This window comes from Asterias amurensis, chromosome 4, assembly GCF_032118995.1.
Source record: "Asterias amurensis chromosome 4, ASM3211899v1".
Taxonomy (NCBI): domain Eukaryota; kingdom Metazoa; phylum Echinodermata; class Asteroidea; order Forcipulatida; family Asteriidae; genus Asterias; species Asterias amurensis.
This window is the reverse complement of record NC_092651.1, coordinates 21254933-21268912: the sequence shown is the minus strand read 5'-3', so window position 1 is coordinate 21268912 and position 13980 is coordinate 21254933. Positions and strand designations below refer to the sequence as shown.

The following is a 13980-nucleotide window of genomic DNA, read 5'->3' as shown; positions in this document are numbered from 1 at the left end:
GTCTCGTCGAAGGCTACTCTTGGGAATACTAAAACCAGTTTGAGCTTCTCCGTAGAAGACGCAACATCTATTAACTCGACAAACACTGGGGTACCGGGGGTGAAGGTAGAAGGTCCCCGGTTGACGAACTCCAGATTGCTACGCTAACAGATCCCCTGTTCAACCCCAGCAAGAATTCCCGATGAAGTGCTACATTATCCTACAAGTAGGTCTCTTTTAAAGCACGTACAAACTCCACTCTGACTGTGGGAGGGAAGAATTCTTGGGCATTCTGCATCGAATTAAGGACCAGTAGTTCAGGGTGAGAAGGTCGTGCCTTTTCTCCATTCTTTGGAATGAACCTCTAGTTATAGTACGGCAAAAGTTAAATCAGCGGGGTTGCCTTCGGGGTGAGTGCACGGGGTTCGAGATGGAAACAAGCCGTAGACACTATCCGAAGAATTCACGGTGACTTTGGGGGGAAAGGAGAAACCGAAGAATAGAGTCAAAGAATAAGGTCACGTCACGGGTGACTGAGGTTACGAACTTGATAAAATAGCCTATGGTTATTTCTTAATTCGGTTGGTTATACCATGCCATTGGTTATATATAAAGTCTAGGGGTCCCAGGAGTGGGTCGTCAGATACATTGTAGCCGCTGTGTATATCGATGTCAGTGTACAGCTACGTCCGATCACTGTATAATACCGAGTTGACACAAGAACTAGCGCCACTGGACAAAACTAACGTCAACGACGGCAAGGCTTGACAGTGATATTGAATTTCTAATAATAGGCGAGACTGAGATTGTAACCACTTCAATGTTCATTTCTAGTCAGGTCCCAATTCCATAAAAGCCTGTAAGAAATAGAAACTTGCTTAGCACAGAAAAAAAAATCTTAGCAGAATTTTGTTTTACCAAGCCGACTCTCCGGAAAGTTTACATCAGTGGGACTGGTATCCCACTCATATTTCTCGTAGAAATTTGCTAATCAGTATTTTCTGCTAAACAGCTTTATGGAATTGGGTCCTTGTCCACTTTAAGTTTTTAGCATTAAACAACTGAAAGTATTATTTCAGTTCTGAAAGTATTATTTCAGTTTTGTTCAATAACACAGTAAGATTTGCATTTCGAATATACTATTTAACCATAGCTATATCAGGAAACCGCTCATGACAACCACACGAATATTGAGACAGTAAAAAAATAACTTGAACCGTTCAGGCAAAACTGCTAACCAATTTAAATGACTGCCACAGCAAGAAAGTTTTTATGGAAACTGCTCTGTAACCCGTAACTGCTGTTATTCGCGTAAAGCGAGTGGGAAATGTCAACCAAGACTCTGTACTCTAATCTACAGTGCGACCTCTGTTGGCGCATAAAACCAAAATGGCTTCACAAGCTGCGCACTCTCAAGAACACACATTGCCGTCCACACAACCTTTGGCTGTGTTCTATAAAATACTTGAAGGTTGTGAAATACTTTTTGCCAATCTGTGGTTTACCAAAACTCATTTGTTAAAGACACTGGACACTATTGGTAATTGTCAAAGACCAGTCTTCTCACTTGGTGTAATGCATAACATAACAAACCTGTGAACATTTCAGCTCAATTGGTCGTCGAAGTTGCAAGACAACAATGAAAGAAAAAACACCCTTGTCACACGAAGTTGTGCGCTTTCAGATGCTTGATTTCGAGACCCCAAAATCTAATTCTGAGGTCTCGAAATCAAATTCGTGGAAAATTACTTCTTTCTCGAAAACTACGTTACTTCAGAGGGAGCCGTTTCTCACAATGTTTTATACTATCAACAGCTCCCCATTACTCGTTACCAAGTAAGGTTTTATGCTAATGTCCAATGCCTTAAAAAGTACCGCTTTTTCGCTTACCAGTTGTAAAGACACTAATGCAGCACTATCCATTAAAGTCCACTACACACGCCCAACAAAAAGATGTCTGCTGAGACCCGAGATCATGTACAACTGTTTTAGTTGTTTGAAATATCTAAGAACCGTAGAGGTCTGTTTCACATTTTTTAATGCTGGTCGAAGGATTAAAGTTAAGTGAGCATGTCCTTAAATGGCTTAGGAAAGCCAGTGTTGTTTATGTCAATGAGATAAATCGGCAGAACCTGGGAGCAGCCGGAGGGTGGGGTGCAGGTGGGGGGGGGGGGGGGGGTTCTAAGACGGCGCGTTGCCTGGGCATGTGGACGTAGAGATTATGGTCTATAATAGTATTAATACCAACGATGACACGGTACAGTGAAAAGGCTATCCTTTTTTAAAGGCAGTGGACACTATTGGTAACTACTCAAAATAATTGTTAGCATACAAATTTACTTAGTAACGAGCAATGGAAAGCTGTTGGTAGTATAAAACATTGTGAGGAACGGCTCTCTCTGAAGTAACCTATTCTTTGAGAAAGAGATAATTTCTCACGCAAATAACAAAGTACTTCATCTGAAGCATTTAGTTATCCATCTGAAAGCAAACAAAGTAATGGAGCAAGGTTGTTTTTACTTTCATTATTCTCTTGCAAAATCAATGACCAATTTAGCCAAAATGTGTTACAGGTTTGTTACTTTATGCATATGTTGGGATACACCAAGTGAGAATACTGGTCTTTGACAATTAAACCAAGTATGTCCAGTGCCTTTAAAGTACTACTTGGTTTTGTACATTGCTGAATGGTCGACAGTAGCTAGCAGACGACGAAGGCCTTTACTACTGGGGGGCGGGACCGGCACTGCCGGACCTGCTAATATGCTAAGTGAGGCTGATGTATAGTGGCACGTTCACTGTATCAGAGCCAGTCATTGGTCGGTTGGGTCTACCGCACAATCACTATACCGTGTACACACACTGTAGAAAATACCAGCGGGCTAGTAAGCTACACAGCCCGGGCGTATACTGCTGACAGTTGTTCACAGCTATCGAGACGGTCATGCTTAACCGGAGCTATGATGACATGACCACTCTGCGATACTCTTACCGCTACTACACCACGGAGAGTTTAAAAACATAAACACGGTGGTGGCTTCCGTGTTCACATCAGACTTTTCTTCGCACTCAACGTCTGCGTATGTGATTCTGAGAGAGGAATGCCATTGAATCAGAATTGACGAACACCGAGAGATATAAAAAACAAAACCACTGCAATCTAATCTGTATCACTAGTCATCTGATGGGACTGGCGGAGCAAACATCCTTATCTGTTGATACGGTTTTTAACTCCTGCAAGTTTTTTGAGTAGTGATAAGTAAACGGCAGTTACTCTCAAACAAGAACACCTAGTGGTGCATAAAAGAACAGGCCCCTTGTGCCAAATCTTTGGTCCATTCGCGGGGTTATACAATAGAGAGAGAGTTTACAACCATGCTGACGGCACAGTCCAAGCTGTTTTACCAGCTCAATCGCTATGTCAACGAGCGGGTGGCCGCACGGAAGGCCAACATCGCCAAAACTATCCGTGAAGTTTGTAAGATTGTCACGGACGTCCTCAAGGAAGTCGAGGTGCAGGAGCCCCGTTTCATCAGCTCCTTGGTCGAGACGGAGACGGGACGATTCGAAGGGCTTGAGGTGGTCTCACCCTGCGAGTTTGAAGTCGTACTCTTCCTGAACCAAATGGGAGTGTTTAACTTTGTCGATGACGGCACGGTACCCGGGTGTGCCGTGCTGAAGCTCAGCGACGGCCGTAAGAGATCCATGTCACTGTGGGTCGAGTTCATCACGGCGTCAGGGTACCTCTCGGCGAGAAAGATCCGCTCTCGATTTCAGACTCTAGTCGCCCAGGCCGTCGATAAGTGCAAGTACCGCGACATCGTGAAGATGATCCCGGACACCACTGAGGTGAAGCTAAGGATACGAGAGCGATTCGTCGTGCTCATTACCCCCGCGTTCAAGTGCAGTGGGATCTGGCCACGTAGTGCGGCACATTGGCCGTTGCCGCACATCCCGTGGCCGGTACCCGGCTTGATCGCCGAAGTCAAGACGGAGGGATTCAACCTGTTGTCTAAAGAGAGTCCCGCTCAATCGGGTAAACAATCCTCAGCTGAGGGGGACGCCTGGGTGCTGTCCTTCTCAGATGCCGAGAACAAACTCCTCCAGGGAGGCTGCAGAAAGAAATGCCTGAGCATTTTGAAAACTCTCAGAGACAAACACCTTGAGAGCACGGGGCAGCCCGTGAAAAACTACCATCTTAAGACATTGCTCCTTTACGAGTGTGAAAAACACCCACGTGAGATTGACTGGGATGAAATGTGCTTAGGGGACCGCATCAATGGTATTCTGTTGCAGCTCATCTCTTGTCTACAGAATCGGAGATGTCCCCATTACTTTCTGCACGGACTAGACCTGTTTAGTTCCAAACAACACAGTTCATTGGACATGGCAGCGAAGCAAGCATGGAGAATAGCACGAGAAATCTTGACCAACCCAAGAAGTCTTGAAAAACTATGACCAAACCCCATGAGCTCAAAGCGAAACTGAAAAAAAAACACGACTACCGTCGGACTCGATGATGTGTACCGGACACTCGTGAAGAGTGGGATGGGCACGAGCGGCGCTTTAGACGGGGGAGTTGGATGCGACGACACGGTAAACACTGTCGCGGTGAAACGGAGCTGTTCAACGGACTCTCGTGTTTCTTGACTGACTTTTTCAAAAAGCTACGGTGAAGGGTCGCGGGGATATTTGTGGAAATGTTGATGTATAGAATCTATGTATAAAATGTGGTTCAGTTTTGGAGGCAAATGGAATGGATTTTGGCGAATTGTGTACAGACACTCAAGTCATACGATAAAAATCACCTGACGCTCTGTAAGTACATTACTAAAAAAATCAGATATGCTATTTATCACTGTCATATAAAAATACGAGACTTTATTTTGATGGTAACATGCGTGTTAACAATTAGACCCACCTCCCATCCATGTTAAAAATGGATGCTTTGTTTTTGTTTTTAATTTATGTACAAAATATCTTTATTAGTTGAGCAGCCATGGTTATCTTCGACTTCAGTGTCATTTGAGACAAGCTCAAGAAACACTTGAACATTTTTCAAATAAAAATTCTAAAAGTCAAGTCGAACTCAGATCTCAAATTGCCACGCGGCTTTTGCCGACATCAAAAAGTGCAAAGTAGTTTTCCATTTTTGATGAGTAATACATTAACTAATTGCTGTCATGAAAATGTACTTAGACTGTTATTTCACCTCGAACTCAGATTTGGTGTGCTGGTTGTTAATCAATACAATAATGATAACTGAGTACTGTGTTTGATTAATGTCAATTAGGCCTATAAGTTACAAACTCTACGCAAAACAAACAACTTGCAATTTTCAAACAGTTGTGTATTTCTTTCTCAGCTAGGAATCAATTTCATGTCAAAACTATCAGAAGAGGAAAGCTTAATTATATGATCGGAGAAAACATATTAAACCAACCATTGAGATAAAACGATTGCATTTTGGTGCTCAGATATTTTCAGCTGATTCATCCTTGGTAATCCAGGGTTTAATATTCTGATCCCCAACAAACCACACTATTTTACCTTCGGCTGATCAGTCAACAAAAATGTCTGCCCTTGAACTGATCATTACTTCATTAAAAAGGTATTCCCATGCGATGTTAAATTAATGCTTAGATTAATTTGACTAGGCTAAATACAACTGTTTGAGTAGAATCATATAGCAAGCTTATGGTAGAAGATACTGAAGGAATTTCCTAATGCTGTTATCAATGTGCGGAGTTTGCGACTCAATCAGATGGAAACTGCAGTAAAACTGTGGTGTATTGTATCCAATGTTAAGCAGTTGACTGGATCCTGTTTAGCTAATTATTACCTTGATTGAAACTGCAAATTGACATTGGATTTACTTTAAACAAAAACATGGGATTGTAAAAACCATTAGAATGTTCAAACTCGAGGTGTATATTCGCACTTATTTGCTGGTTGAATTTGTACAGCGCTACCCGAACATGCATTGTTGCATGGTAGAAACCGCAAAATCAACACCCAATGTATACAGCTAGCTATACGTGACTAGATTCAGTTTGCCTGCGTGTTGCTGATCATGTTTATCAACGGTACTTTGTTTTACAAGGTCTTTAATTAGCACTGGGATCCTTATCAAAATAACAATAAACAAAAGACCAACTACAAACCCGTTTTTTTCACCATTCGTAATTGAAATGTTATAATAGGAAGTCTTATATCAAAAACAGCATTCGTAATTGAAATGTTATAAGTATAATTATCAAAAGCAGGGTACCAATAAAAAGCCCTTTCACAATTTCAAGTTAACATCCAATCAAACAAATAATTAAGCGCAATGGAGTATATCTATGTATTGTTAGCATCTGGTAACAGTTAAATCCCATGAATATGTTTATTTTTTTATGATGAAAATGTCTGAAAAGCATTTTCTTCTTCCTCACTTTGTCCATGAATGTTGATTTCTGAAAACAAAATTGTTTGTGGGAGCTGGATCAGATATACCCCAGAGACAAATTTATTACAGTCCAGTGGTATTTTGTTTCTGTCAAAAGGCAAAGCAGGGTTACTAGCTGCGATGAAAAGGAACAAATTTGTGAATTTAATTGGAAAGTATCCAATTGTTAATCTTGACTGCAAAACTTCTTTGTATATAACATGTAAAACTCAATCCCGATGATGTGTTCGGTCTTAAAGCTTAGGCGACTGTTCGAATGGCTCTGTTAGAATGCGGTAGTGTGTTACCGTAATTTGTTGATATTGGTCAAATAAATACAATTGTTCTATCCAGCTCATTATTGTCTTTAATCAATTTGCGTAAATATTATGGTTCTCAGTGTTTGACGCCTGCATGCAAAAGTGATCAATTTGAAATAGAATCCTAGTCAAACATTTTATAACTAGCTGATGAAGGCACCAAATCTTCCATGAAATGTTAGAGTACGAACACAGAAGTATGTAGAGTGGACCGTACCGCCGTATTCAGTACTTCACCAACGGTACAACCCAAAGATTCACACCAAAACTTTATAGTTGGCTAAACTTTCATGGACTTTAAAAGATTTAGACAGAACCACGAAAACTAATTTAACGATGATCATTACATGGTGTTACCGCAAACATGTGTACCAATCCTACTTGAAACAGATTACCAAACAAATACAAAAACCTTGATAACGCAACTAAGACCGAAAGTTTTAAAATAAATGTTTCAAATTACAGCCTTTAACAGACAACACGATCCAGTCAATAAGGTTTGTAATGGCTTCTGACAATACACACGCCCATATCAAGTAATTATAAAATTGTTGTTGACGTTCTAAAAGGGTCAGACGCAAATTTGTCTTGGAGTTTGTAACCCTATCTACCATGCGCTATAATGACTGTCATTAACATACTGTGACCGTTTCTGAGGTTGAGTATTAAACTAAAAATTGTGAAAGCTAGCCGTTGTTTAAAGTATAAAGAAGTTGGGTTTGTTTTATACATGATTCGGTAACTCATATTGATACTGGGTTTAAAAAATTACAAGTTGAACCGATTTTTGGTTTTGAAAAGTATGGTATTCGCATCTAACGGAAAGTTGAACAACACCACACAGTCGGGTTATGTTAGGCTAATGTCAAAACCAAACCTACTGGTAGATACATTAAATGCAATGTATACAAATACTAGGTAGATGTAACACACATGGTGCTGCATGTGTTCATCCGAATTGAGACTGTATTTTATGATTCTTTACTATGAAGTAGTAGCTGGTAATACCACAATCTAGTCAAAAATAGTATCACTTAACATTTCTTTTTAAAATCTCTTAAATGATCTTTTACAAGATGTCTATCATGTTCAACTTTCCACAAAAGACGTCTAGAGATTCGTATTCTGTATGCAAAATTTTGATGAAAGTGTTTACTTGACAATGTGGATACACATGTACGCATCTTAAAATGAGGTCAGACCAAACCAACTTTCACCAGTGCTCTAGGTTTTAGAAATAGTGGTGCTGTGACTTTTCTTTTATACAAAATTCGCTTTTTTGTCAATGCAGCGACCAGCTAAAGTCAATTGTGTCTGTTCGCAACAAGTGTTGTCCCGTATTTATGAAGTTTTTTAGATAGTAGGTATCCACATTTCCTGTATACAAACTGATTTTTGTAAAGAGAGTATAGGCAACTTGGTGTCATTTGTAAAAAGGGTGAGGGCACAGTGTTTATACACGCATATCATCGTGTATATAGCCCTTTATTTAAAATATTTAGTGCAAAAGGTTTGCATTGGTTAGTGTGGCAGTACTGGGGCAGCACAGGGGCAGCTTGCACGGCCCAATTTCATAGAGCTGCTTAAGCAGAAAATATTGCTGAACAATTTTCTGCTAAGCAGAAATTAGCAGAATACCAGTCACGAATTTCACATGTGACATGGTAATTCGGCTGGTAACCCTGTTCTGGTATTAGTAAGCATAATGTTGTTATGCTTAGCTACTTTTTTGCAGCTATATGACATTGGGCCCAGGGTGTTTGAAGATGGGAGGGTGGTTTATTTCTTCTTATTGTAAAAAAAAACACCCCAAAATTACATGTTTTGAAGGTTTTACGTGGCGGTGTAATGATGATTATAAATAGCAGCTTAAAGATAATTATTGTATGTGGATGTTTTTGTGATGTTGTTTTGTTGTCTTCGGAGTAATCGAGACAGGGAAAGCTCTGAAATAAAAAACCTAGCAGCATTATAAGAAAGAATGAACTAAAATCTCAAAAAGTGTGTTTCTTATGCCTGGTATATTATGCACTTATTCTGTTTAAACGATTTTTTTTCTTCTCATTGTCAATAAATAAGCAAACTGTTTACAATTGTTTCTACAATGGCAATGCGCATCTGTACACACTTTAAACGAAACTTGCGCATAATAAATGAATAAATTAAATTAAATAAGGTCAAGAATTGTTTTTAAATGAGGTAAATGTGCTCAAGCTGATAACGTTAATTAATGAATACAGACAGGTTTGACAACAAAATGGTTTCATATACGACAACTTTGTGCACAATGAAAGAACCATAGTATCTCCATCACATTATTAAAAAACATGTTACCATTGTAACCAGTCGTATGGAAAACAAGAAACACAATAACGAGGCTTCCGCAGTGATATGAATACGGGTGTTTATAAACAAAAAACAGATATTCATTAAATATCAATGGCTTATGACATTTCAGCTTCCACGGTCACAAACAGTCGAACGCACTGCAACCCCAACGAAGTGGTCGTGGTTTCCCGTTCGATTTTTCCACCCGATTAGCAGCATTACACAACCCCGTAAAAACCGAGACCATTGTCCGTCCAGACAAACCAATAGCTCCATGCTCACACACCACGCTGGGCTGATTCCTTGTTATATAGAAAGTCCCGGAGGTTTTTTACACCAAAACAACAAGAAGAATAGACTGGGGGTGACAATTTTGGCAAGTAGTACAACGGTGGACAGTTATATCAATGACGGACCGTTTTTCTAGCTGGACTGGCCTGGGCGTCCGCTGTTGTGTTGCGGGTGTGCAGAGTCATCCACACTGACAAGAGGTTTTAGTCCGGGTAGGTGCTAGGGGGATGTTAATCGGGCCTGCCTGGCGGCGGGTATAGGGTTGAAACCGTACTCATTTTCGTAAGGGTTTTGAGCTGTTTGAAAACATGAAACGCCTATTGCTTGAAATGTTCACATTGGTGGTATGGAATTTGATACCGAACTCATGTTCGTTTTGGGTTTTGATCTGTGGATAAAACATGCAACGCCCGTTGCTTGAAATCTAATAACAATAGTTGTATAGTATTGATACCGCACTCATTTTCGTCAGGGATTTTGAGCTGTTGAAAAACATGCAACACCAATTGCTTTGAAATCTTCACAGCAGGTTTACGTCAATATCTTACGAAGTATATAGTTGTTGCTACGAAAACTCATGCACATGTTTACGTAATTAGTTAGTCTTTAAGTTTTACCTCTGCCTTTCTTGTCAGTATCTTTCAAATGCTATCTCTCGATATCATGTTCTGTGTTGAAAACATGAATAACCTCCTGAATTCCACATAATGAACAACAAACTACATCATGACCAAACTAAAACTATATAGGCTTGATTAATATTTACAACCAACAAAAAGGAATAGAAAATGCCGTTAAAAAAAAGACATGGACATGCATTTCTGCGACCTGTGAAGAGTTATTAGCCATGTAATTGAGGGGCCAATCAGTATGTCGTGTTCATGCCAAGCCTAATCGACACGCATGATGGATGCACCACAATCCCACATCACCCATTTTCATATCACCATTTTCACTAGCGAATTTTTTCTTCATTTGGAAAGGTTTTTTTCTCATCAGGGCGGCGACTTCATTCATTTATTTCCCCATTAATATTTGTCAGACGGTGATAAAAACAGATCATTTCGCCTATGTAGATACAACCGATTGTGATATGGCTTTAACCGGTCCGTTTATCACATTCCAACGGGCATGTAGTTCAGATTTATTCTACCAATACAAACGGCACATACATTTTCACGCGATCTTCCAAAGCCTAAATCTATCAAGCACAGATGACTGCATGAAACTTGTTGAAAATTGTATATAGACAAAAAGGCAACTCTTGCTTAAAACCAGTTTTGTGTATTGCAGAGGCGATGCGTTAATTTAAAACCTTTTAAACCCTTATAAGGTGGACTAACCTAAATCGGTCTCATATAATCTTATGTTTCTTTTTGTTCAAGCGCCTTTAAAGGCAGTGGACACTATTGGTAATTACTCAAAATAATTATTAGCATAAAACCTTTATTAATTACGAGTAATGGGGAGAGGTTGATGGTATAAAACATTGTGAGAAACGGCTCCCTCTAAAGTAAAGTAGTTTTTGAGAAAGAAGCAATTTTCCACGAATTTGATTTCGAGACCTCAAGTTTAGAATTTGAGGTCTCGAAATCAAGCATTTGAAAGCACACAACTTCGTGTGACAAGGGTGTTTTTTTCTTTCATTATTATCTCGCAAGTTCGATGACGATTAACCTCAAATTTTCACAGGTTTGTTATTTTATGCATATGTTGAGATACACCAACTGTGAAGGCTATTCTTTGACAATTACCAATAGTGTCCAGTGTCTTTAAAGTACCTAATTAGTAGATACATGCATAATATATAAGACTATCATTACATAAGGTTCAAATTTGTGCCTGATTTTGCAAACTTATAAAGAAAATGCATATTGTCCTGATGAGAAATAGCCCCCAGAAAACCCTATATCATCGGGTGTTGACTGCCAATAACCGCAACATGAGTCTTGTTTGTGTATGATTCTTAACTTCGCTTCAAACTCGTATTTATTACAAATAGTTGAAAGTGTTTATTGTGAGACGACATTTAAATAATGACCAAGATCACATGACCCACCCCACTTGAACCATCAGCATTAAGCATTATTGCGTGATAGGTTTTCGACCAGCGCCACACACACTGACAACAGATACAATTTTGAGGATGCTATGTCTATTTTTTTTCTTATTTTTTTCTTTTTTCTTTTACTTTTTTTAGAGATCCAATAATATTAAAAGCTCATGTATTTAATATTTTGTACTGATACAAATAGGCCTACTTGAAGACTTGCGTCGAGACGTTTATTTTGATGCTGTTCTTATACACTGAGATCTGGAATAGTGACTCAACGTCAGTAATATCTCGAGTCGAAACTATAATGAAGCTACATTATCTACGACATATCATGGTATACTGAAAAGACAATAACCTAAGTACTTATATATTTTGCCCTAACACCGATGTGCATTACGCACTTAGTACATTACACCAGTGAATATTGAATAACAAAATTCTGCGTTTTACTTCTATAGAGTCAATATGAAGAAAACTTTCATTTGCGTTTATTGTCAATTATCATCAATTAAGAAAAATCATGCATAACAGCCAAGAGGGCAGGTTATAAGATACCAACTACAGTTACACATAAGACGTGTGCTTCTGTTTTCAGCAATATTTGATTCTTATGTGCTTCATGCACGTCTTTATCCCCGCGTTTGGGTTTTGGACATTGTGCAATTTACCAAGAGCCAATCGCTATTAAGACCATGGATGAAGGAACTACAGACTTCTGAGACTCTGTAATCTCAACCAAAATGTCGAGACGACAGGGGGATTGAACTATAATGCTTGCAAAAAAAGAGAGATATCTCATAGCTTGTATACACACACACACAGAGCGACCACTCGCTGTTTAAAACAGCCATGTACACAACAAATCGGCACTGGATCACTGGCTGCAGAGCAATACAGGTTAATGCTTCAGTTTCAGGCATAGTGATTATGTCGGCAAAGCCTGTGAGTTTGTTCCCGAAGTCGGTAAAGTCGGTAACAACATAGCGTTGGATATAAAAGATCTAACGCTTTGATTACATTACAACAAGAAACGGAGCTTTTCAAAAAACTTCCATCACACAAAAACTAGCACAGATACAATCTATATTATGTTTATAAATCCCGCTTTATGTTGGTATTTAGTAACTCGAGCGGATATATTCTCGCTTGAAAACGCCGCGAAACCGCTGAGATGAAAAATGGGTTTATCCACACCCGAAGTTGCAGTATACGGTGTTTATAAAGCTAATGCTTGATGTGGGTCAGTAGATATATACCTAGTAAGAATATTGAGGATTAATATTATCATATTCAACTATTATTGTTGCTGGGGTTCATTGGGAGAAACATGTAGACGCACCATGTCCATATGCATTTTGAACTAATTTTAAGTGATGCCTGCAATTTTGCAGTTTGCACTCACAGTAGTGATGCCTGCACCTATAAATTCAAAGATTGTTGAAGATCTTTATAATTTATACTGAAAAAAAACCTGATTTTGCTGTCTTTTATCAAGAAACTAACATACTATTAATTCATGACGGTTCAAAACTGTCAGTAAAACGAGTCAACTCTCCCCGAACAACACGCAAGAGTGTAACGTCCACAGAAACGTGTGACAGGATTTCTTGCAACGAGTGCCGGTGTTTTTTGACGAGCACATTCCTATATCCTTGTCAGGATCCTCTAGACTATGTACTCTTCATTCATTCATGTATTTATTTTTTTGTCCTTTATTTATCCATTTTTATTTATTCATTATTCATTTATTTATTAATTATTCATTTGGTTATATATTTCATTTATTCATTGATTCCTTTATTTACCTAAATATTTGTTATTGATTAAAATGATAGATTTATGTATGTATTTTTTTTTATTCATTTGTTCCGATATTTTTTATATTATTTATTAACTGATTCCTTTATTTATTTATAATAGTCATTTCTATAACTATATGGGCGCTTTTATCTTAGTTTTAAAAAATTGAAGAAATGTATACTTCAAAAATCTTCAAAAATATTGCGTGCATTCAGGTTTACCAACATGTTGTCCCGTTCCCCAACAACAACTTCACCACCAACTTAAAATGGCGTCGTGTTGGATTTGTATTATTATTTCATGTTTTTATTATTATTTCATGTTTTCGATTGTTTAGGATTCTGCTTTTCCTTACGAAATTGAATATAATTTTACAATCTTCAAAAATCTTCAAGCATGTGTGTTTAGGAATCGCGCGTGCATTCATGTTTACCAACATGTCGCTTCTTTGGCAACAACTTCATCACCAACTTAAAATGGCGTCGTGTTGGATTTTCCACGGCACACATTACAATTGTCCACTTGACTCATTCTAACATGACACATTATTATGTCATGTTTTCGATTGTTTAGGATTCTGCTTTTCCTTTCGAAATTGAATAAAATTTTACAATCTTCAAAAATCTTCAAGCATGTGTGTGTTTAGGAATCGCGCGTGCATTCATGTTTACGAACATGTCCTGTTCTTTGACATCAACTTCACAAACTAAAAGCGGCCTCGTTTGGGATTTTCAACTTCACAAAATATCATTGTCCACTGGATTCATTCAACATGA

At 38.6% G+C, this 13980-nt stretch overlaps 2 protein-coding genes across 8 annotated transcripts in view; one reads left to right on the top strand and one right to left on the bottom strand.

Moving 5' to 3' along the window:
- The window catches only part of LOC139936110 (neurobeachin-like), a 277304-nt gene that overhangs the window by 56990 nt on the left and 206334 nt on the right, over window positions 1-13980 (bottom strand). The window lies entirely within an intron of this gene.
- On the top strand, window positions 2867-8688 carry LOC139936416 (protein mab-21-like 2). Its single transcript, XM_071931239.1, has one exon. It carries the CDS (start codon window positions 3355-3357, stop codon window positions 4435-4437), a length of 1083 nt encoding a protein of 360 aa, XP_071787340.1. The 5' UTR covers window positions 2867-3354; the 3' UTR covers window positions 4438-8688.